At 36.7% G+C, this 23,120-nt stretch overlaps 3 protein-coding genes across 10 annotated transcripts in view; 1 reads left to right on the top strand and 2 right to left on the bottom strand.

The window, feature by feature from the left end:
* The window catches only part of Cmc4 (C-X9-C motif containing 4), a 13,192-nt gene extending 2,995 nt beyond the window's left edge, over positions 1-10,197 (bottom strand). Inside the window, exons 1-2 of one of the 3 annotated variants that reach the window (XM_026777803.1) lie at positions 10,130-10,197; positions 2,796-2,863 (exon numbers count right to left, since the gene is read on the bottom strand). In XM_026777803.1, coding sequence (XP_026633604.1) covers positions 2,796-2,853 — 58 coding nt within the window. In that variant the 5' untranslated portion in view covers positions 2,854-2,863; positions 10,130-10,197. Of the gene's footprint in view, positions 1-2,795; positions 2,864-3,920; positions 3,996-9,892; positions 9,970-10,129 lie in introns of those variants that run through there. The other 2 variants (XM_026777802.1, XM_026777801.1) reach the window with 2 other exon arrangements.
* Mtcp1 (mature T cell proliferation 1) lies at positions 4,131-9,962 on the bottom strand. Of its 2 annotated transcripts, XM_026777799.1 has the most exons (5): positions 9,893-9,962; positions 4,883-5,034; positions 4,596-4,766; positions 4,463-4,514; positions 4,131-4,377 (listed from the first exon to the last, which is right to left on the bottom strand). In XM_026777799.1, the coding sequence occupies exons 2-4, from the start codon at positions 4,985-4,987 to the stop codon at positions 4,467-4,469; spliced, it is 324 nt and encodes a 107-aa protein (XP_026633600.1). In that variant the 5' UTR covers positions 4,988-5,034; positions 9,893-9,962; the 3' UTR covers positions 4,131-4,377; positions 4,463-4,466. The 2 variants fall into 2 exon arrangements, with proteins under 2 accessions (XP_026633600.1, XP_005370717.1); XM_005370660.3 differs by lacking the exon at positions 9,893-9,962 and having other exon boundaries at positions 4,883-8,566.
* A 366-nt stretch (positions 10,198-10,563) lies between the features above and the next one.
* The window catches only part of Brcc3 (BRCA1/BRCA2-containing complex subunit 3), a 29,556-nt gene continuing 16,999 nt past the window's right edge, over positions 10,564-23,120 (top strand). The window contains exons 1-4 of one of the 5 annotated variants that reach the window (XM_005370659.3): positions 10,564-10,732; positions 11,321-11,337; positions 12,198-12,252; positions 16,621-16,740. In XM_005370659.3, the coding sequence (XP_005370716.1) occupies positions 10,610-10,732; positions 11,321-11,337; positions 12,198-12,252; positions 16,621-16,740 (315 nt within the window). In that variant the 5' untranslated portion in view covers positions 10,564-10,609. Of the gene's footprint in view, positions 10,733-11,292; positions 11,338-12,166; positions 12,253-16,620; positions 16,741-23,120 lie in introns of all 5 variants that reach the window. The other 4 variants (XM_026777797.1, XM_013355005.2, XM_026777798.1 and 1 more) reach the window with 4 other exon arrangements.

Below are 23,120 nucleotides of genomic sequence, written 5' to 3'. Positions count from 1 at the left end.
AATAAAATAAAAAAATATTAATAAAAATAATAATAGAAGTCAAAAGGAATATCACACTAGAAACAACTGAAATAATAATTTGAAAAATAATATGTCAGTAATTCAGAAAGTCTAAGAAAATGGACAAATTTCTGTATATATGGCCTATCAAAATTGAACCCCTAATATGAAAAATCTAAATAAATCAATAGCAAGCAGTGGGGCTGAAAGTATAATAAAAAAAAATCTTCCATCAAAAATAAGCAGAAATCCTGACATGTTTGTGGTAGTGGGAATTGAATTTAGGGCTTTGCACATGCTATACAGATGCACTACAACCATTATTTTAAAAACAAAAACAAAAGCAAAAAAACTAACACCAATGGTCCTTAGACTACACCATAAAGTAGAAAGAGAAAGAATGGAGCTGGAGAGATAGCTCACCAGTTAAGAGCATTGGCTGCTATTCTAGAGAACCTAGGTTTGATGCACAGTACCCATATGATGGCTTTCAACTGTCTGTAGCTTCAGTTCTAGGAGATCCAAAACCCTCTTTTGGCTTCCATGGGCACCAGACATACATGTAATTCACAGACATATGTGCAGCCAAAATACCTTATACAAAAAAAGTAAAATAAAGGGAAAAAATCTTCCAAATTTATTCTATGAAACCAATATCCTTTATTGAACATACATGTAGAAAGCCTGTTAACTACTTCAAAACTTAATTCAGTGACATCAATGAAAAGAGTTGGCTTCATTTCAAGGATGCAAATATAATTCAACATACAGAATTCAATAAATACAATATATAAATATAGTAAAAACAATCACACCAACACCTTAGTAGATATGGAAAAAAGGCCCCCAATAAAATTCAACATCCTCCCATATAAAATAAGCCTGAAGAAACTAGGTAAAATAGGGCTGTATCCTCACAGGATAAATGCTAAAAAAAATTTTAAAATTAAATAAATGCTAAATACAACCTATAGCCAATATACTGAATAGGGGGAAACTGAAAGCAACTAAAAAAGAGTTTCCATTCTCTTTTACTTTACTTAATATAGTACTTGAAATGTTGAGCAGAAAAATCAGGCAAGAGAAAGAAAGGAAATAAATACAAATAGGAAAGCAGAATGTCAAATTATTTCTGCTTATAAATATGATTCTATACTTAGAAAACCTTAGGCTCCATCAAAAGCTTCAGAACTTAAAAAGTAAGCACAGTATCAGAATACAAAGTAAACATATAGAAACCAATAGCTTTTCTATATACTAATAAGCTCACTAAAGAAATAAATCAGGACAACAATAACCTCAAAAAGTAAAATGTCTATGAATATTCCTAACTAAGGTGAAAAAAAGACCTTTCAATGAAAATTATGAAACACTGAAGAAGAAACTGAAGACATTTAGGAAACAGAAAGACCTTCCATGCTCATGGATGTGTAGAATACTGATAAAATAGCAATACCACTAATGGTGATCTACAGATTCAATGTAATCCCCAACAAAATGTTAATAATGTTCTTCAGAAAACTAGAAAAAAATATTAAACTCATATGGAAGAGCAAAAGACCTTGAGTAGCCAAAGCAGTCTTGAGCAAAATTAATGGAATACAACAGAGGGCCCAGAAGTAAACCACACAACCACAGCCACCTGAGTTTTGAAACAGACGCCCTAAGCTGATTGGCTGGGGATCAAACTGAGGATCACATGAATACTTGGATTAGTATTAGTCCTCCAGTGAGCTAATTCCTAGTCCCTGAAGTCTAGTATTAAAACCTGTCTATATGATGTGTAGGTATGTATTTTTGAGTTTTTGAGATAGGCTGTCACTTTTTTTTAGCTCAGGCTAGTCTTGAACTTGTTATTCTCCTGCTTCTGCTTTCAAGGTATTGAGATTATAAGTATGCATTATCATCCTTGGGTTTTTCTGTTTGTGTATATAAACAGTGTTCATGATGGAAACAAGGGCCTAGTGCATTCTGGGCATTTACTCTATCCCTGAGCCAAATCCTCAACTCCAAACCAGTCTTTTTGTAGAAGGACTTTGCTTAGCTCAGGTTGTGCATTAAAGTTACTTGGTTAGCTTTGTAAAATGATTCCTGCTTAGACCCTATCTCTAGAAAGTTTGCTTTATATGTGCTAAACAAGTTTTAAAGTTTTCCAGGTACATTGGGGAGGCAGAGGTAGGTGAACCTCTGAGTTTGCAGCCAGTCTGGTCTACAAAATGAGTTTCAGGGCAGCCAGGGGTGTTAAACAGAAAAACCCTGCCTCAAAAACCAAAACAAAACAAGAACAAAAAAGTTAGGTAATTCCAATGTACAATGGGACTTAAGAACCCATAGCTTAAATACATCACTTTTTTGTGTGTGTGGTGCTGACGATAGAACTCTTGAGGCTTTGCACATGTTAGGTAAATGCTCTACCACTGAAGACAGTCTCCCATTCCCTACAAAGCATTACTTTTAATATTCTAAAGATTTCATAATATGATGAAGAAAATATTCATGATTAATTATAGAAATGTTACATTTAAAGCTAATGAAAGTTGCTGATAACATAATTAGTTTCTTTTTTTTTTTTTTTTGGATTTTCGAGACAGGGTTTCTCTGTAGCTTTTGGTTCCTGTCCTGGAATTAGCTCTTGTAGAGCAGGCTGGCCTTGAACTCACAGAGATCCACCTGCCTCTGCCTCCCGAGTGCTGGGATTAAAGGTGTGCGCCACCACCGCCAGCTCATAATTAGTTTCTTATAGTTAGTTGACAGGTAAAGTTTAAAAAAATATTTTAAAAAAATCTATATCCTACCTTGTAAACATTTCTGTATTTCACAGGCTTGTTTCTGGCATGGATCCTTTTGTGGCATATCCAGAAAACTAAAACAAAAAAAAATTACAATTTTGCTTTTTTAATAATAAAGATTTTGATGTCTATCTACATGGAATTTTCTTCTAGAGCAAATAGTACGACCTTACAATTGTTGGAAAAATCATTGCACTAAAAATACTCTTTCTTAATTAATGGGATAAATCAACTATATTTTGTATTTCCATCTCATTAAGAACAGAAGATACAGACATGAAAAAATCAGTCTAGTCATCTTGAATATTGTAAACAAATGTTGGAATGACACCACAGTTTTAAAGGCCTACCCCAATGCCTGGTTTTATGATTCACAAAAGAAACCCTTGGTAAATGATTAAACTTCTTGAATACTTTTTCTTTCACTATTCATGGCAATAAGAATTATACATACCTCAAAGAACTGACGGAAGGACTAAATATGATAAAATATATAAAGTGCACAGAATAGTAACTGGAAAGCAGTAAGAACTCAATACACAGTAACTATTATAACCAAGTGATTTTTGTTTGTTTTACGACATGGCCTCATTATGTTTCTTAGGTTGGCATTAAACTCCTGGGGTCAAGTGATCCTCCTGCCTGAGTCTTCCAAATAGCTGGGATTACAGGCATGCACCACTGTTCTGGGCCCAAGACTTATTTTAAAAAGCAAAATCTTACTTTAATGTACATAAACTGTCATGACTGCTTTAATTCAAGAAATTCTTTACAAGTAAAACAAACACTTTCCCAGGAATTAGTAATTATTAGTATTATAGTATTAGAATTGCTATTATCTCTTGAGAAAAGTGCCAATAAAAGGTAACATTATCCTTTGAGCTCAAATGGAAGCCAACTAAGTAAAATATTTGTAATCAAAGAATTTAGATTCACAGGGTTTTGATGAGAATCTTGTAAAAACAATTCAAAGACACAGTTTCAGAAAGAAGAAAGGCATAGGTGCCTTTGAAACTAATTTCATCAGTACAAATAACCTTTTTTTCTCCCAGAACTCCTCAAGTTTTCAGTATATCCAAATTACGTCAGTACTGGGATGGGAAACACTAGAATAAAACCTTAGGTATTTACAGGATGGAAGAAGGAAAGGCAGGTGAATTTGCTGCAAGGGAAATAAGTGACAAATACATGTTGATGCTGCTAGAAGCTGCTCTCTTCTCTCTAAATCAGTACCAAGTCCTTGTTGATGAGGGCATTTGTTCTGAAGCATGTGCTGATTTTTCTGGGATTCACCAAATCCCAGGTTCAGCTGATGAAGTCCATTAAAGGTTCTATGGCAATTTCCAAAGGAGTCATTTCAAGTTACATTTCCTGACTAAATGCTTTTGTTGGCTTGATTTCTGCCCTGTGTAACCCTCTCTCTGTAGCTTCACTGGCAGTGTTCTTCATGACCCTTCCTAAACATCTGCAGTTTTCAAACTACTCCCTCCCAACAAGGACCCAAGGGTGGGAGCACTGCAGTGGTGAATGATGTGATTGCCATATAATGAATAGAACAAAGAAGCATATCTTCTTAGAATCCCAGCACCTGAAAAAAAAATCATTCAAATCACTACAACTGAACAGAGTAAAAAGAAAGAAAGAGAAGAAGGAGAAAAAATAGAAATACATACCAGGTTAATCATCAGGCAAAAGTTTAAGCAGTAGTTCCTGTACTCCCCTGACCTGTCAGAAAAGGGAAAGTTTATAAAGTACTCTGTTGTAAGATCTTCAGGACAAAGGAATATTATTGAGTAAAATGTGTACCATTAAATGATGCTGAATCTGCCATAAGCGAGAGTTGTTATCCATATAGCGCTCCTCTGGGTAGAGCTGCCACATGAGAGGTAGTTGGGAAGTAAGAAGGTGACTTGGCCGAGTTGCATCACCTAAAGGAACCTGAACTTGCTGAACTCGAGCCTTTAGGAAACTTGTCTCCTAATAGGGATGATAAATATAAAACCAAAGACATGAGAATACTGAGACTAGATAGAAACCAGGTTACTTGAAAGCAAAAGCAAATAAATAAATAAATTTTAAACGAAAGCAGTTACCTCTTCCACCACAGCTACCCATGTGCGTTGATATTCGTCGCGGTAGATACCTTCTTGATGAACCCAGAGATGATCGGGTGGAGCCCCCACATCCTCTCTTGCCATTCTGGGCTTTGGGTTCCAATTCTAGCCCTGCTTTTCTCCACCTAAGCCTGCAGCATCCGCGCACAGGACACAGGTGTGACTTTTAAGGTTGGGATGAACTCACTAGTGAGCAAGGTGACCTGGGACTAGCAACTCAAACAGAACCAAGCCTCATACATATCTATTTGTACAGTTTAAACATATCAAATGCCATCTTAAGCTTTCTGAAAAAGAAACTCAAGTGATATACAGGCAAAGCCTAGGTAATCCTAACTTTCTATGGCAAAGCATTCAAGAATTCTAAGTTTGTTCTGTGGAGAGATGAGAACTACAGGAGGGTGGACACAGTTCCTCTCTCATCTACATCTAAAAAGCAGTATTCAATGGTAGTGTGTTAACACTAGAAAATGTGCAAAAGCCAGGCAGTGGTGGCGCACGCCTTTAATCCCAGCACTCGGGAGGCAGAGGCAGGCGGATCTCTGGGAGTTCGAGGCCAGCCTGGTCTACAAGAGCTAGTTCCAGGACTGGCACCAAAAGCTACAAAAGAGAAACCCTGTCTCAAAAAACCAAAAAAAAAAAAAGAAAAAAGAAAAAAGAAAAAAGAAAATGTGCAAAAGTGCGCCTAAGGACACATGATTTTGGTAGAAAAGTAGTGAAACAGACACATGCATCCCATATTCTTCAGATAAAGCCACTCCACAACTGCTTACATTTTAAAAAAGATTCTTAATGATGTATACAGCCTTCTAAAATGAGTCTAAGTTTGTTATAAGGGGAAAGGAAATATCTGCCATTTTATTTAAAAAGTTATTTATACTAGTGAGGCTTATCAGAAAGGAATTTTCATTTTAGGAAAAATATTTAGTGTAGTTTCATGACTTTCTGAAAGCAAATAATAGCTATCCATCTAGCTCCCTATTTCATTTAAGCAGGATGTCATAGAAGCCCGTTTTTCAACAGAGGTATAATTGTAAAATTTTTATTCTACAAACTAGAAGGTTAAAAAATATTTCTCTGCTCTTTACGAGATGTAAATAAAGTACTGTTCTCAGAGTTTGGGGTAGCAAGGAAACTCTCCATAACAGTTCTATGCCTAGCTTTTGAGCTCATAACTTCACATGCATTTTCATGAATAGAATCTTGTGGAAACCACTCATAGCATCATGATGCAGATTCACTGTATTCCTACTTTTTGCAGAGCACAAATACATCAGTGGGTATCTGTCCCACAGTAGAGACCCCCCATTCTTAATAAGTAGCTATTAGTGGGAAAAGAAATGAAGCATAGTTTGGGAGATAGTTAGGGCCTTCAAAGTGATACTGTCCAGAGCACACATGGAATGAGAAGAAGCAAAAAATAAAGGAATGAAGCTAAACCTAGTCCTTCTTTTGTCAAGGACACCATCCTGAATATGATTCCTCCAACACTGTTTTTCTGCTCATCCCCTAAAAGAAAAGTAGGAGTAAAAACTATTGTCTCAAAATGGGTATGTTGGTGCATGCCTGTAATCCTAGCATGCCAGAGGCTGAACAAGGTTCAGGCCATCTTGGGCTATATACATAGTAAGTTTGAGGCCAAGTAGTATACATAACTTAGCTCTAGGTTAACTACAAAAGGAGACCCTATCTCAAAAAAGAAAGAGAGAATATGGTCACATTTTTGTGACGAATTAATAGGTATGATAGCTATCCATTTTATTTCCAGAGTAATTATGACTCTGAACCTGTCACATGTCCCCCTTTTCACCTAAATGTACTCTCTCATTTTCAACTTACTTATGATAGCATCCTTTCTCCTTAACCAAACACTACTTTCTGTATGGCCATATCACATTTTCTGTACACTCAAAAGTTATGAGTTATCTTGAATTTCTTCTTCTCATTCAGTTGCTACACCCTATGGTAAGCAATTCCAGCAAATATCACCATTACCACTGTATTTAAGCCAAAATTTCTTTCAAATACCAGTGTTGTTTCAAGTTGCATATCCTTGCTCTTGCTTTCTATCTGCCTAAAATGCATGAGTCTCTTCTTATATATGTTGTAAGCCATTTTTTTTCACTTAGAAAATACAAGTGTTCTGCTTCTCTTGTAGAGCTTTAGAAATACATACAATACCCCCAGTAAATTTCAATACAAAAATAAAAATGAGCACACACACATATGCACATACACACACATTTTTTAAGCAGGAACCAACTGTTAAAATTTCAAGAACATCTCAATTTCATAGATATAGATAGGTCCTAGCAACAACCAACATGTTGACATTTAAATTTCTTTTGAATAAAAACAAAACTTTATTGGTCATACTGACATTGGAAGGAAATAATTCCAAGGGAAGAGAAGGCAGATAGTATGTGATATTCTGAATTACTATTAGGCACTACAAAATATTCTCAGAAGAAATAGTGTGTTGCTGTGACCTCCAAAGGGTAACAGGCTGGGTATTGATGAGATGAGCCTGGGAATGGAACAACACTCAGCACTTAAGTCTGGGTTTGTGTGTCCTATCATTCAGAGCATAAGGGCCCAGAGAAAGGCAACTGCAGTGATCAAAGGACTGATAAACTACCACATGACTATGAAAACATCAACACCCTCACTAGATAAAAGCAAAGGCTGAGCAAAAGGAATTTAGATCAAAGTCTATAAAAATCACATGTTGGATGAATGAAACATCATTTCCATAGATGTGATTCTTTAGAACACTTGATCCCAAAATTTTCCTTGGTCAAATAAGTTTGGGAATATTGGAGATCATAAAAGCATATTAGTATAGTAAAAACTCCAACTAATACTGTACAGAGATTTTATACAGTTTAACATTTCCCAAATTTAATTGACTAGAGAACATTTTTGGCATATTGTATTTGTTCACAAAATACAAGATTCTCCAAACTAAGAATATCTTAAAACTGCAGGATAAATTTAGTTACAAGGTACAATACAATACATGTAATATAAACCTATGAAATTTTACTTAAAAAATATTACAAGTTTCAAATACAACTGCAACCCAAAATACATTTGTATAACTTTACAGCTAAACATCCACTAAAAGAGATGGCCTCCATAGAACTTGCCTTGATTCCAAAAGCCATATTGACCTAGACACATTATTTTTATACATTTTGTAAATTAAGTTCTAAATGAATGACAGAATACAGAGGAGCTTTCTTTGGTTGTAATTTAAACAAAACCATCTTTTTTTTCCTTTACAGAAAGAATGGTTTTGTATTTTTTTTCTTTACAAGAATATGACTTACTTTAATTTTGAGGTATTTGAGCTTTTAAATAGTATCAATAGGTTGAATAGGCTAATTATTTGAAACCATTTACGATCCTCATCCAATTATAATTTTAGTTGCCAAATCACATAGGCCCAGGTATCAGCTGGGCTGATGAATTCTGCTTGTACCATTTAGAAGCTTTGCAACCCTCAGACAATCTAATCTTTCTCTACCTCAGTTTCCCTGAGGTGTAAAATTATAAACATATTGACTGCAATGGTATTTATTAAACACTTCTCATATGTTTTAACATATGTTTAGGTGTCAGGTGGTGGTGGCACTCACCTTTAATCCCAGCACTCAGAAGCAGAGACAAAAGGACCTCTGAGTTCAAGGCCAGCTTGGTCCACAGAGAGTTCCAGGACAGCCATGGCTACACAGAGAAACCCTGTCTTGAAAAACGAAAAATAAAACAAACAAAAAACAGAAACAAAAACATGTGTAGGTACATTGACCCATTTGATCTTTGCGGAATGCTATGAGATGGGCATTTGTATTATATCTAATTAAAGGTAATGAAAGTAAGACACAGAGAAATTAGATAGCCAGTCCACTAGTTAACATTGCTAGAGATTGCAGACCCTGATTCCAGTTGAGGTAGTTTACACACACTATGTATGTAAATTCTTAGTAGTCTTTAGCACATAATAAGCTTGCTGTGAATGTTAATCATTATTTCCATCTCTGGTCAAATGTTTGGAGCTGTAAAAGGTAGCATGAACATTCTGGAATAAGAGACTGACTAAAAACAACAAACAAAAGTATTTTCTTCTTGAAGGTGGCTAAACAGATAAATTATAAAAAACATTCCTTACACAATTGTAATAAGGTGAGCAGTACTTTCTGTCCCACCAAGGCAGGACATGTTAGCTATGAACAATAACTGAAAATATATAACATATGCCATAAAATTGAAAGTTAAAGAGAAAATGCAGATAGGTCCAATACACCCCTGCAATTTCTCCAACATTTATCATTATAAAACTTAACCATGGAAAGATGTGGCATAAGCATAAGGTAAAAAGAGAGGTTGTAGGCATATATATTGCACCATAGTGCCCTGGATTTGGGACAGTATTTGTGGGAAGACTTTGATTGGAACTGACTTGGGAGAGGAGAGCAAAGCATCAACACCTCTTCAAGTAGCAGCTTGAATAAGTTCCCTTTCCAGTACTGCCATATCTGTCTGGCTTCAGAACTACAAAAGGAATTAAAAAAAAAACAAATTCAAACAAAAACTTACGTGCTATGGAGACTGTGTGTTATATATTTTGTTTTCATTTATAATAAATACTAAATCCCTCGTGTAATTGGTAAACTTGTAAATTGGAAGATTTGTACATTTATCCCTTAGTTCATTGACATATTTTAAAATAAAATTAGTTTTACATATAAGTTAATCATGTCTGACACCAGTAAGGAGATCAGAGGAAATTTGTAATTTCCTAGAACTAGTTTCTTGATGTGATATAATCGAACCTGAATAAAATGTGAAGTCCCTCTCTCAGTCCTTCTTTTCCTGTATCAAACAAATCCATATCTAAAAGCTTTTGAAAAAAAAAAAAAACAGCAAGCAAACTGGAGTTGCTTTTTCAGACACAGTAAAACACTGTTTCTGTAAAAGGTTACTCACATGAATATGTTTCTTGGACTAATTACTCCTCTTCCAGAACAGTTAGGGTAAAACTTTCAGGTCCCCCACCCCGGGACACTCAAGCAGGGATCGCGACGTGAGCCCAGGGCAAACCAACGGGCATCCAGGGCCGAGGTCACTAGAATCGAAGTTAGGTCAGGCCAGCAGCCAGAAGTGGTCCAGAGAGATTCAAGGGTTGTGACTTGGAAATAAAACAAAATAAAATAAAACCTTAACTGTTTTAGGACCGACTTTCAAAAGAGGTCGTTGTTCCTGGCGAAGTTGCCTCAAAGAGCTGTCCCGGACGAGTGTAGGCCGCGTAGGGCGCTCCTGAGAGGGCGGGCAAAATGGGCGCCAGCACTATGGAGGCGTCTGCCCTTGCGCTCGGAGTTGCTCACCGCCTATGTACGCCCCGGCAGAAAAACACCGCCTCCCTGCCACCCAGCCGCCCAGTGGCCCAAACTAAGGCCCAGACCGACTTTGCCCGCCACCACCCAGTTTCCCACTGCTACGCCAGCCCAGACCGACCCGGGAGTCTCCCAGGTACTGCTAGCAGTGGCACCGCCTCCGCGCCCCAGGCTCCGCCCTCGTGAAACCCGCGCTGCTCGGCCAGGCCTGGGGCGGAGCGTAGGGCGACAGGCTGGGAAGGCTGCGTAGGAGCACCCGGTTGGCCAGGCTGCTGTGAGCCCTAGGCGGATGTGAGTGGAACCGACAAAGATGGCGGTGCAGGTGGTGCAAGCTGTGCAAGCGGTTCATCTTGAGTCTGACGCTTTCCTAGTTTGTCTCAACCATGCTCTGAGCACTGAAAAGGAGGAGGTGATGGGTCTATGTATAGGGGAGGTGAGTAGGTCGGCCAACCTGGCTGAAATCCTGCTTATCAGTATCCAGTGGTCTCTGAAGCGGCAGGGAGGCCACAGGAACGCAATTTAGGTCCTTTGCGTTTTCTAATGCTGTTGCGGGGTCCTTTTTCTCTGACCCGTGCTTATGTTCCTGCAAACCCTCAGCGGTCTACATGAGCCCCGGGGGTGGGGGTTATCACACCAGTGACCAAAGCAGCAAATTGGGCCAGAAAAACATTCTGGTATAATGAAGATATATTAGGAAACAAGCAGCCCACAATTACAGTACCCTCTCGTTCCACCACCAGTTTTCCTTATGGGAAGCAGAGCTATCACTAAAGCATTCTAAAGTATGACAAAATACTCAGGTCAAATGGTTTCATGGACTCCAAAGTCTCTGTTGTGGTTAAATGCTACAGAGCTGTGAAAGTAGTTGAAGAAATACAGTGTAGTTGTAAAGTGCTGAAGATTGAATTCTCTAGTCCTTCATGTTGTGGTGTGAACATATTACCTAATTTTCATGTAAAATTGCATCTCTATAACTAAATAACAATGTGCCAGTAATGTTTTCTGCTCTTTCCTACTCCAGTTGAATGATGACATAAGGTAAGACAATATTTGTTTACTTACATCATATTATAATCTCTAAACTGATTCTTGGTGAAAAACTGCAACAACTTTTGTAATCGTGTGTACACATTGTATCTTAACATGAACAGTACAGGACTCCCTCAACAATACAATCTGAGTTCCACCACAATCCTAAAGGTTCATTTTAACCTTATATCATAGCATGACTTTTATTTGAGATATTTATGCTCCCGTGTGGAAAATTCTGGCTGAAGGAACCAACTTCGTAAGTGAACCTATCAAAGTTCTTATAAGTAGAATTTTGTTGGAGCTCCAGGAGCCCAATTGGTTACTGCATGAGAGGTACCTGGATAGAACTTTGTTGACTGAAATAATATACTTGACTTTGGTTCTGTTGCTTTCCATTTTCTTGTTTTGTGTTTTACATTCTCTGTTCTCTGAATTGTCAGAGATATGCCAGTAACTTTCACTGTGGCACATAATGTCCACACATTGATAGGCTTTTCCTTTGTGTATCCATTCCTCCATCTAAATTGTCAGTGGATTTCAGTCCTGTTGCACCTCACCCCTTATGAGCCTTAGAGGTTCCTAGGTTTCAGTCCTGTTACATCTTACCCGCTATGAGCCCTAGAGGTTCCTAGTCACATGAAAGCTTGAGAGATAGTAAAACCTTTGGGTCCCCTTTGTTTAAACTGCAAAGCATAGGTTATTGTTTATCAAGCCCACTCCTTAATACCTGGAATCTACTCTCTTCCCCTTCCCTCTTTTGTTTCAGCTAAGGTTGCATTGCAAAAACTATTTATCTTATTTTTCCCTTGACTCCCTTTTCTATTCCAAACCCCAGTTTCCCCCCTTTTCTAATCTATCTCCAATAGGAGTGACTCCAAATTTACATACACTGGAACTGAAATGCGCACAGTTGCAGAAAAGGTACGTATGATAAAATTTTGCATGATAGAAATATGCAGTTGGGGAGGAATTTCTGCAGTCTGTTTGATGATTTCAGCCAGGACATTAATCCACTCTGAAATTGTGCAGCATGTTTTTTTTTTCCTACTAAAATCAGATGAAAATTCTCACTAGAATGTTACCTAGTTTCTATTCTTTGAAGAAACTTTACTTGACTACCAGTAATAATCTGATCAGCATTACTCCATTCCTGTTTTCTAGCCTTTTTTCCACTTCCCCTTAAGACTTTGAGGTTCAATTCATATTCTTGTTACCTTTTCTCCTGAGTGTACACCCCCACACCACTTTTCCTGCCATTTTCTAATTGTATAAAACCAGCTAGGTTTTCCTTCAATATATCAGAGCCCAATGATTCTGTAAACTACAATAAAAATAGTTTCTTATGCTTTCTCCAAGCTATTAGGCCAAGCATCTACTTATTATCTTTATATACAAACTCCTTCACCATAACCACTTAAACCACCTTTCTTCCTGTGTTAAAGTTTTCTAGAGGAACAGAAGCAATAGAATTGGGATCTATTTCTTTCCCTCTCTATGATATTTGTTATGAAGGGCAATTTATAGGATTTGTAACTGGGGGCTGGTGGCCCAACATTGGCTTTCTGCATGCCAGACAGTGGGATAATTCAGTATCAGCTAAACTGACAAGCTGGAAGCCTCGGCTCAAGGAGAACAAATGATGTAGCTGCAATCCAGGCTTGGAAGCTCCCTGGACTGTAGCTGCTGTGCATCTCCATTAGATGGCTGGAGGCTCTGGAGTCTTGTGGCCATGAGTGATGGTGATGGTACTGCATGCTCTAGCTCAGGAAGGATGGAGCTAGGCTGCCCTGGCAGGCTTTCTCTTCTTTAATTCTGCCTGGGCTCCCAGACTACTGCATGGAAAATCCACACCCAGGGAGAGACCTTTCCCTGTTACTCTCCTGGAAATCCGTCCTCTCTGACAGTGATTCTAGAACAGACACACCAGAAGTGAGCTTCCCTAATTCTACTCTAGACGTCTCTCAGTCCAGCCATGTTGACAACCCAGATTAACCAAAACACTTCTCTTATTTAAAAAATGTCACAGGCTGGAGGGATGGCTCCATGGTTAAGATCACTGGCTGCTCTTCCAGAGGTCCTGATTTCAATTCCTGTCACCCACATGGTGGCTTACATCACCTGTGGGATCTGATGCCGTCTTCTGGTACACAAATGTGCATGGAGGAAAAAAACCCATATACATAAAGTACATAAATAAATAACTCTTTAAGAAAAGTCACATTGGACTACAAATACTATACTTAAGTCACCGTCATTTTCAAAAAAAAAAAGAGAAAACCTACTTATTGATTCTATATATTCCTTTAGTGATTACTCTTTTGTAAAGTTTTTTCTTGGTTTTAGCATGTCTGTATACCAATATTTATAGCTCTTATTAGCAGCATATAAAAATCTAGTCTGATCTTTTTATTTGGAGTTTGCTATTTTTAGTAGTTACTAATATATGAGTTACAGTTGCCATTCTTTTGCTTTCTGTTTAATCTACCTTTTTATTTTGAATCACTCTTTTTCTCTTTTCTTGTCTTTTCCCATGTCTTCAATAATACAACTTTGTTATATCTTAACAAATTCACTGTAAGTTGAAAATATCATAGACCCCAAATGTACAATACACCTAAAGTACGAAGCATCCTAGCACACTGCAGTATCCATTGTTTATCTTCATGATTGTATGGCTTACTGAAAGTTGCATCTCAGCTTTGCAAAAGTCTATTATGTTACATGTTTATCAACAGTTCAGGAGAAGATTTAAACTTAAAGTACAATTTCTGCTGAATGTATACTATATTCCCATCAATGTAAAGTTGAAAAATCCTTTATTAAATAATCATAAGTTGGGAAGTATTTGTACTAAAACTTTAAAACATTTCTTATTTTAATTCATATCCATCTGCCTTTTGGATTATTGTCATACATTTTAATTCTATATTTATGTTAAGCTTTATTTAACATGGCTATTACTTTTTTGTACATTCTGTATTCATTGTGTTTATACAAATATTTTTATGGCACTTAATCATTTCTTCATTTTTTTGGAATTACCTGCCTGAAGAACTGTAATGTTTTTGTCCTAATAATAAATTCCCTCCATTAGGCATCTGAAAACATCTTTATTTTGTCTGCAGTTTAAAGGATACATTCTTTGATTCTAGAATTCTTGGTTTGCATGTATTTTATTTTAGTTCTCTAAGATGTAATCTTTGGGTTTTCATAAATCCTATTGAAAATTCAGTCATATGTCTCATTATTCTTTGAGAGGGGATGCATCTGTCTTTGCTCCTAATTTTATTTTTTGTCTGTTCTATGCCCACCACACATTGTACTAGTTGCTGGTAAGAAAATCATGAATGAAATATGGCCCCTGCTTTTGAGAAGCTTGTATTCTGGTACAGGAGAAAAGTGTGACGAGTACCATGTGTGTTCTAGCAGAAATAAGTGCATATCTATTATGAACGAATACATGTAAAGGGAAAATGATTAGATATTTATCGAATGGTCAGGAACTTAATATGAAAGAGCTTACCAAGTGAAAGTATTTACACAGAAGGGAGAGTGTATGAAAAGCCACTGACCCATAAAATAGGAACACATGATTTATGGGAACTCTAAGTAACTGAATAAAGCAAAAGCATAACAGACTTCTGAGATATAAGCTTTCGAGCTATCTGTGTTGTGTTTTCAACAAGTTATAAAGCCAGGTGGCTCACACCTGTAATTTTAGCACTGAAGAGGTGAGGCAAAGGATCATTGCAAGTTTCAGTATAACCTAAGCTACATAGTAAGTTGCAGGCCATCTTGAGCTATAGAGTGAGACCTTGTCAAACAGCTACAACACAAAGAATATGTTATTCCTTCAATAAAATTTTATTTATTAAAAGAATAGTCAGTATTTGTTATGCAATTGATACCTTGTTTTGATACTTGTCTATTCAGTATAGTTATTCATACCAAAATGCTAACTTTTAGCTATATTCACATTTTCTTTAATAAATAAGTACAGCAAAAGGATGAAAATAATGTTACTATACAGGTATATTTTATTTAGTTCTAATTTTTAAAGTTATCAATATTTAAGAAATGTTGAGATATTTCACATTCTTCACCCTCCTTTTTTGTATTAAGTGTTTTAATTATAGTTGGTATCATATTTATGGCTCATTTAAAATCAGACTTTACGTTTTAAGAGCTGTGCCTAATGGATTTTATATTGTACAGTAGGGTGAGCATAGCTTATATCAAAAAAATTCCTCTCAGAGTTTATTTTTGTCTTTCCACTTCTGTCATTGAAAGCCAACCACCCCACCCCTAATCAAACTTGAAACATTTCATTGCTCCTTATGTCTTTGTCTATTTTCTACCTTTAACTCTAGACTGTTCTAAATGTGGACACCCCTCTTGATTTAGGCCCAGACTTCTGGCCCCAGTCTCCATACTTTTTGTTACCTCGTGAAAATTTTGTTGTCTCTGTTTGAGCCTAAGCTTAAGTACTACCAGAAGAATATGGCCGTGTTTAATTTCTTTCCAATTCATCTTGAAATCTACTACATGATATTAGAAACTTTTTACATGCTTTTATTCTGTATTTTCTTAGACTTCCTATCTTCCAGCCCACCTTGAGCTCTGCAACTACATCACTTAATCAATCTATTTCCCAAACATTTTACTCACACTTTACCTCTTCTGTAGCTCATATACCCACTTGGCAGTTGCAGGAATTCTATATGTCCACACACAGCAATCAAAAAATACATACATTTGCCTACCTTCTCTATGAATAATTTTTTCTAATGTAAGTTACTCTTCTGATTTCCTCACATTGATTTTTCCCCATTACTTTAGTGTGATTTTGTGTATAATACTTTTTCCTCAACCATATTATTAGCATTTGAACACTTTTATATACCTTCATATGATAATACATTTTGTACATCTTAGATGATTATTCAAGAAGTATATCGTTGATCTGAATATTCTGAAATATATATCTCGATTGGGATATCATGCATTGATACAGGCAGGAATATCAGGAGTTCAAGTCCAGCCCCAGCCACAAAGCATGTTGGAGGCCAAGCTGAACTATGTGAAACTCTGACTCAGAAATACTATATGTATATTTATATATACACACATATATAACATTGCATCATTAATAACAAAAGCATCAGTTTTCAAAACTGAAATTCTGTACTGCTACTTTAGTAAAATGTAATCCTATAATTACAGGAAATTGGAGAGAGAAGTATAATTGACCAGAGAGAGAAATAACGTTTTCTTTGAATTTTTCTTTAGATGGATACCATCAGAATTGTTCACATCCATTCTGTCATTATCTTGCGACGTTCTGACAAGAGAAAGGACCGTGTAGAAATTTCTCCAGAGCAGCTGTCTGCAGCCTCAACAGAGGCAGAAATATCCTTACTAATATATTAGATGCTTTGTGTTTTGTGGGGCTTCTAGGCGACACAGATGCGATGACTATAGTCTTCTTACTTTAGGTGGCTTCATAAGTTTTCTCCTTGGTGAGTGTTCCCTGGTTTTCATATTGACTCTTTAGATATAATTATTTGGTTAGTCATTCTTACCCCCTTTCTCTGTCTCTCTGTCTCTGTCTCTGTCTCTCTCTCTCTCTCTCTCATGTGTGTCTATATTTGGGTACTGTTTCTTTTAAACACTTTTTACCTTTAACAATTTTTACTTTGCCAAGTAGGAAGTTTTCATATGATATTTTCCTACATGCTTACATTAAGTTGACCCTACCTCCATTCCCTCTGCTCCACCATCGCCCTGCCCCCACCTCTACTTAAATCTGTCCTCAGTATTTTCTTTCTGTTTATACATGTGTTCTATCACCCTCCACATTGTGCTTCCTGAAAGCCCTATTCCTGCCCCTCATGGGCCTCTTTCTGGTTTCCTCATATATACACACATTTATTCCTACAAAAATATACATATATAAAAATTAAAAGCTAGGATCCACATATGAAAAAAAACTTATGCTTTATAACCTGTGTCTTTCTGGATCTTGGCTACTTCACTCAATGTATTTTCTAACTCCACCACAATTTAGTTATTTATTCATTAGTTGATGGCATCTAGGCTGCTTTCATTTCCTTGATGTGAATGGAGCAGCAATGATCATGAATCTGGAAATATCTCAGGGCTATGGGGTTTTTGAAATATATACCTGGGAGTGGTATAGCTGGGTCCTATGGTAGTTATATTTGAGTTATGTGTTTGAGGAGCCTTCATGCTGATTTCCATTGCCATGGTATCAGTTTATACTCCCACGAATAGTTCCTTTTCCCCTATAACCTTGCCAGCATATTTTGTCAATTTTTTTTCTTTTTTAATTAAGTTTTTATGTATATGAATGTTTTAATTGCACGTATATATGTGCACTATTTGTGTGCCTGGTGCCTGCAGAGGTCAAAGGGCATTAGATTCCCTGAACTGGAGTTAGAGATAAATGGCTGTGAGTCAACAAATAGGTGCTGGGAACTCAACCTGGATTTTCTGCAAGAACAATCTTAAACACTGAGCTATCTATCCAGGCCTGTTACTTGCTTACTGACTGGGTTCTGAGTTCTGGGGATGAAATTCAAGGCCTTGTACTTAAAATGCAAGTACCTTGTAAACTGAGCTAGCTCCTCATCCCAGGTTAATCAGAATTTCATTTCTTTCTGTTTCTTTCAATGGAAGAAATAAATTTTGAACAGTCATGCTTACAGATATCCACAAGACCCAGGGTAAAACACCGTAACAGTGAGCTCTATAGGCAGTTTCTTTTACTTCCCATCATACTTTCTATGCATTGACTCCATTCCTTCCTGCTCTTCCAGTTTTTCTAATTTCTAGGTTCTTCATTATCTTGGTTCCTATCCCTGAAAAGATTAGTTTGTGAAACGTTCCCTCAGAAAAATGCAATGAAGAGAACTGAACACGTTATTTTATGTTAAAGATAACCAAAGAATGATTTGTTTCCTGTAGTCTGAATTCTATACTTTATCTGTGGCAAGTTAACTTTATATTAGTGCCTCTAGTGGTTTATTGTTCAACTGGATTAAGTTAAATCTTTTCCTGGTTCTATCTGTACATAAGACTGGAGAAAATGAATTTTAAAATATTTTTTATAATTTTTATTTTTAAGAGAAGGTCTTATTCTGTAGCCTAGTCTGGTCTGGCTTCCACTTCCTGAGTGCTGGGATTGCAGATGGCTACCATAACATCTAGCTTCTTTGTATACTTTTCAAAGTTTATGTTATACATGTATACTACTTTTTTAAAAAGATTTATTTATTTATCATATATACTGTATTCTGCACCAGATCTCATTACAGATGGTCGTGAGCCATCATGTGGTTGCTGGGAATTGAACTCAGGACCTTATGAAGAACAGGCAGTGCTCTTAACCTCTGAGCCATCTCTCCAGCCTGCATGTATACTATATTTAAATTTTCCTTTTTTTGGTTTGTTTTCCGTAGATCCACTTTGATTTTGGTTTTTTTTGTTGTTGTTGTTGTTTTGTTTCTTTTTTTTGTTTTTTGTTTTTTGAAACAAGGTCTCTCGTGTATAGCTCTGGCTGTTCTGGAACTCACTTTGTAGACCAGGCTGGCCTTGAACTCACAGAGATCAGCCTGCCTCTGCCTCCTGAGTGTTGGGATTAAAGGCCTGCATCACCACCTCCTGTCTTATAGGTTCATTTTGTAATAAATTGTTAATATTGAATTTAGCGTATTTATGTGTTAACAGTTCATTGGAAGTCAATAACAAAATATACACTTTGTAAAAGTATCTTTTTTTCTTTTTTATATTTAATTATTTAATTTAAATTTAATTAATTAATTTATTTTGGTTTTTTGAGACAGAGTTCTCTGGCTGTCTTTGGAACTCATTCTGTAGAAAAGACTGTCTTCGAACTCAGAAATCTACCTACCTTTGCCTCCCAAAGGTTGGGACTAAAAATGTAAGACAACACCAGCTAGCCCAACAATATTTTATTACTTGGAGTATAGTCTCCCAGTCAGACAGCAAATGAAAAAGCAATACTGTTAATGTTACTGTCTTTTTCCTTTGTCTATATTTTAGGATTTAAAGTTTTTATATGCATTTAGAGTATTTTGTTGATATCTCATCAAGTTTTTCTCTATTAAATTTTGTATTTTATAATACTTTGAAATATAAGTAAGATAGAATATTCCAGTTTATATACAATCTCTTAAAATAGGTTTTTCACAAAGATCTGCCTGCCTCTGCCTCCCTAGTGCTGTGATTAAAGGTGTGTGCCACCACTGCCCAGCCTGTTCTATAAGAGCTAGTTCCAGGAGAGGCTCCAAAGCTACAGAGAAACCCTGTCTTGAAAAACAAAAAAAAAATAGGTTTTTCAAAGATCTTGGATTGATTACATATAAAAATATATTCCTTTATTAGTCATATGTAATTTCATATTCAGGTATATTTATGCTTTGTGCATTTGCATTACTTTTGAACTAATCTTTAGCTTATAGTAGAACTTTTGCACAAATTTCTTAAGTATTTAAGAAATTAGATAAATTAGTTATGAAAAATTTTGCCACTATAGCTTTATAAAAAGTTGTATTTGTTTTTACTTTAAGCTGTAAATGTTCCACGTGTGTGCCTGGTACCTAAGGAGGCCAGAAGAGGGTGACAGATCCCCTGGAACTGGAGTTTATGAACCTGAGTCCTCTGGAAAAGCAGCCAGGTCTCTTAACCACTGAAACATCTCTTCAATCCCTCCTATACCTTTTTTCATCTTTTTATACATTTTCTTTTCACCATAAAATCTCCTTGCTTTAGAACATTTATTAATTTTTATTTTGTTTTGTTTTTCTTGTTTTTTTGTGACAGGGTGTCTCTGTGTAACAGCACTGGCTGTCCTGGAACTAGCTCTGTAGACCAGGCTGGCCTCAAACTCACAGAGATCTGCCTGCCTCTGCCTCCCGAGTGCTGAGATTAAATGCGTGCGCTACCACCACTTTGCTCACATTGATAGATTTTTTTTTTTCTTTTGGTTTTTTGAGACAGGGTTTCTGTAGTTTTCGAGCCTGTCCTGGAACTAGACCAGATTGGCCTCGAACTCACAGAGATCTGCCTACCTCTGCCTCCTGTGTGCTGGGATTATAGGCATGTGCCACCTCTGCCCAGCCTCATTGATAGATTTTTATCTTGGCAATATCATCACTGCTGCTTTCCTGGTGTAGCAGTCAAACATTATAGGGTTTCTAAATAACAGTAGTCACTCTTCTATATCAGTTGGAGCACTGAAATCTCATAGCATTGGTATTCATCATTTCTTGATATTTAAACTTTAGGGCCATCTTATTTGCCACTTCTAAGGAATTTGTCAGAGTCTAAAGTGTCTTTACATATGTCAAAAAATATAGTTTGCTTCATTTTACATCATGATACTTGTTTTTTTTGTGTAAGTACACTCCCTAAGAGTCCCTTAGATACACACAAGAAAATGTTGCTCACATGATTTCATTTGTAATTCAACGATCTTAAAATATGTATTTTATTATCTTATGTGTGGGTATATAAGCCATATGTGAATGCAGGTGCCTGAAAAGTTCAGAAGAAGACATTGCATCGCTTGAAGCTGGAGTTATAGGCAGTTGTGAATTGCCTGATGTGGATGCCGGGAACTAAATCCATATCTTCTACAATTGTGGTATAGATTCTTAACCATTAAGCCATCTCTCCAGCTCCTAATGTAGCAACTTTGCCACCAGAAAGTGCAAGCCCTAACTGCCAATCAAAATCCTTTATTAGTATGGAAGCATTATCAACAGATTCTCCTGACATGGCCTACTTGATTTCATCTTCCCTATCTTTCAATCTTTGCATGGTTATTTATTGAAGAAATTTATTCAGTAATTCAGTTGATCCAGTAGTTGAGATACTTCTTTATCAGATACATTTTTTTTTTTTACCAACTAACGCTTTGAAAACTTGGCTAACATTTTCTAGAGTATGCACATATACATACATTCTATTAAATCCCAAACAGTGTGATAATCTCTATAGAGAATATCCTGACTAGAAATGCTGTTAATTACTTTATGAAGAAAGCTGTCTGTCAGCTTATAGAGCTACTACAAAGTTCCATCTCTGTGTGAAACTGGGGCTTTAGTGACATGACAGGTACCCAAAAGTCATGCTTCATCTAAATGATTCTTCTGTGTTTCAGTATTGCTAATCTGCCCAGGAAAATAATTTGTCAGCTAGGGTATAATGGCACATGCCTGTAATCCCAATACTTAAAGGTAGAAACCAGCCTGTGGTATGTAGTGAAACTCTGTTTTAAAACTAAAATACTTTTATTTCTTTCAACTTTAGTTTTTTTTCATTGTTTGAGACATGTTCTGTCTTGCTATACAGACACATGAGCACTGGGTTCTAGGATGCTGTTGAGCAACTTGGAGAGCATCTGAGCCTTTTCAGGTTTAACTGTGTAGAGCGTAGCAACTCTGAGTATAGGAAGTTTTCCTTATTCCTAAGATAGGACCCTTCTAAGCACTCTGCCCCCTGCCTCCTAAAAGATGTCTTTCTACCTTGGCAGAGTATATAGGGGGAAACAACTGCTGGTCCCATCCTGCTTCTCAGGGCCAAGTAGTTACTTACCATCACCCTTGTAAGGGGCAGTTACTTTTTCTTGGGCATCAGGTCCTTTCCTCACATACTTCTGTTCCTCTGTGCTTTGTGGAGTACTCAAGTGGGGCCCACTGGATATATTTAGGGTTCTGTCTCTTTGAAGATGTTCTCTGCCTGAAAGCCACCAGACTTAATGATCCACTTAGGTTCTGGGTAGTCCACCTGGCCTGACTTTAGTGTACTGTTCCTCAGACTTAGTTGTATAAAATGTATTGTGTGTGTGTGTGTTCAATTTTATGTATGTGGGTATTTTGCCTGCTTATATATGTGTGTGTGTACCTGGTGCCCATGAAGCTAGAAAAAGGTGTCAGATCTCCTGGAACTGAACTTACAGATGGTTATGAACTGCCATATGGGTGCTTGGAATTGAACCTGGATTCTCTAGGAAAGCAGCCAGTGCTCTAAACCACTAAACCATTTCTCCAGCCCTTACATAGAATGGGAGAAAAATCTTTGCTGACTATACTTCAGACAGGCAGTAAATATCTGAAATGTATACAGAATTGTAAAAATTAAACACCAGAAGATGCTGATAATCAATATATGCACAATGAACCTAGTAGACAGTGCATTCTTTTTAAAATTAAATAACTTTATTCCAATTAACTCACAAATAAAAACAGCTAGTTTAACCTAGCCACTCAGACAGTTTCCCAGTCCAAAACTCTATACATCTTAATATAGTTAGAATGGCCGTTCTGAAGCAGTAATGCTTCACTTAAGTTGTTTTTTTTAACTTTCATTATCAATTATATGGGTGTTTTGCCTGCATGTTTGTCTACTCTCTATGTACATGCAATGCCTTGGAGACCAGAAGAGAGTATCAAACTCCCTGGCACTGGAGTTAAAAATAGTTGTGAGCAGCTATGTGGGTGCTGGGAATTGAACCCAGATCTTCTGGAAGAGCAGCCAGTGCTCTTAACCTCCTTAATCCCTCAATTACTTTTTTATTAACTTACCTATACAAAAAGAAGAAACTATAACAGAGTTGAAACTAGGAAAAAGTAGCATTCAATTCATCATGATTCATGTTCTCAAAAGAAGAAACCTCTGGGCACCTGGCATGCACATGGTACACATAATACATGCAAGTAAAACACACAGATAAAATAAAAAAA

This window comes from Microtus ochrogaster, unplaced genomic scaffold (genome assembly GCF_000317375.1).
Source record: "Microtus ochrogaster isolate Prairie Vole_2 unplaced genomic scaffold, MicOch1.0 UNK85, whole genome shotgun sequence".
Classification (NCBI taxonomy): Eukaryota; Metazoa; Chordata; class Mammalia; order Rodentia; family Cricetidae; genus Microtus; species Microtus ochrogaster.
This window is presented reverse-complemented; position numbering and strand designations above follow the sequence as displayed.

Coding starts and splice junctions, on each gene's coding strand:
- Mtcp1 (XM_026777799.1), bottom strand. CDS start 4,987: ATGGCAAGAGAGGATGTGGGGGCTCCACCCGATCATCTCTGGGTTCAT. Junction 4,767..4,882: donor GGGTAGCTGTGGTGGAAGAG/GTAACTGCTTTC, acceptor CATCCCTATTAG/GAGACAAGTTTCCTAAAGGC. Junction 4,515..4,595: donor AGATTCAGCATCATTTAATG/GTACACATTTTA, acceptor CTTTTCTGACAG/GTCAGGGGAGTACAGGAACT.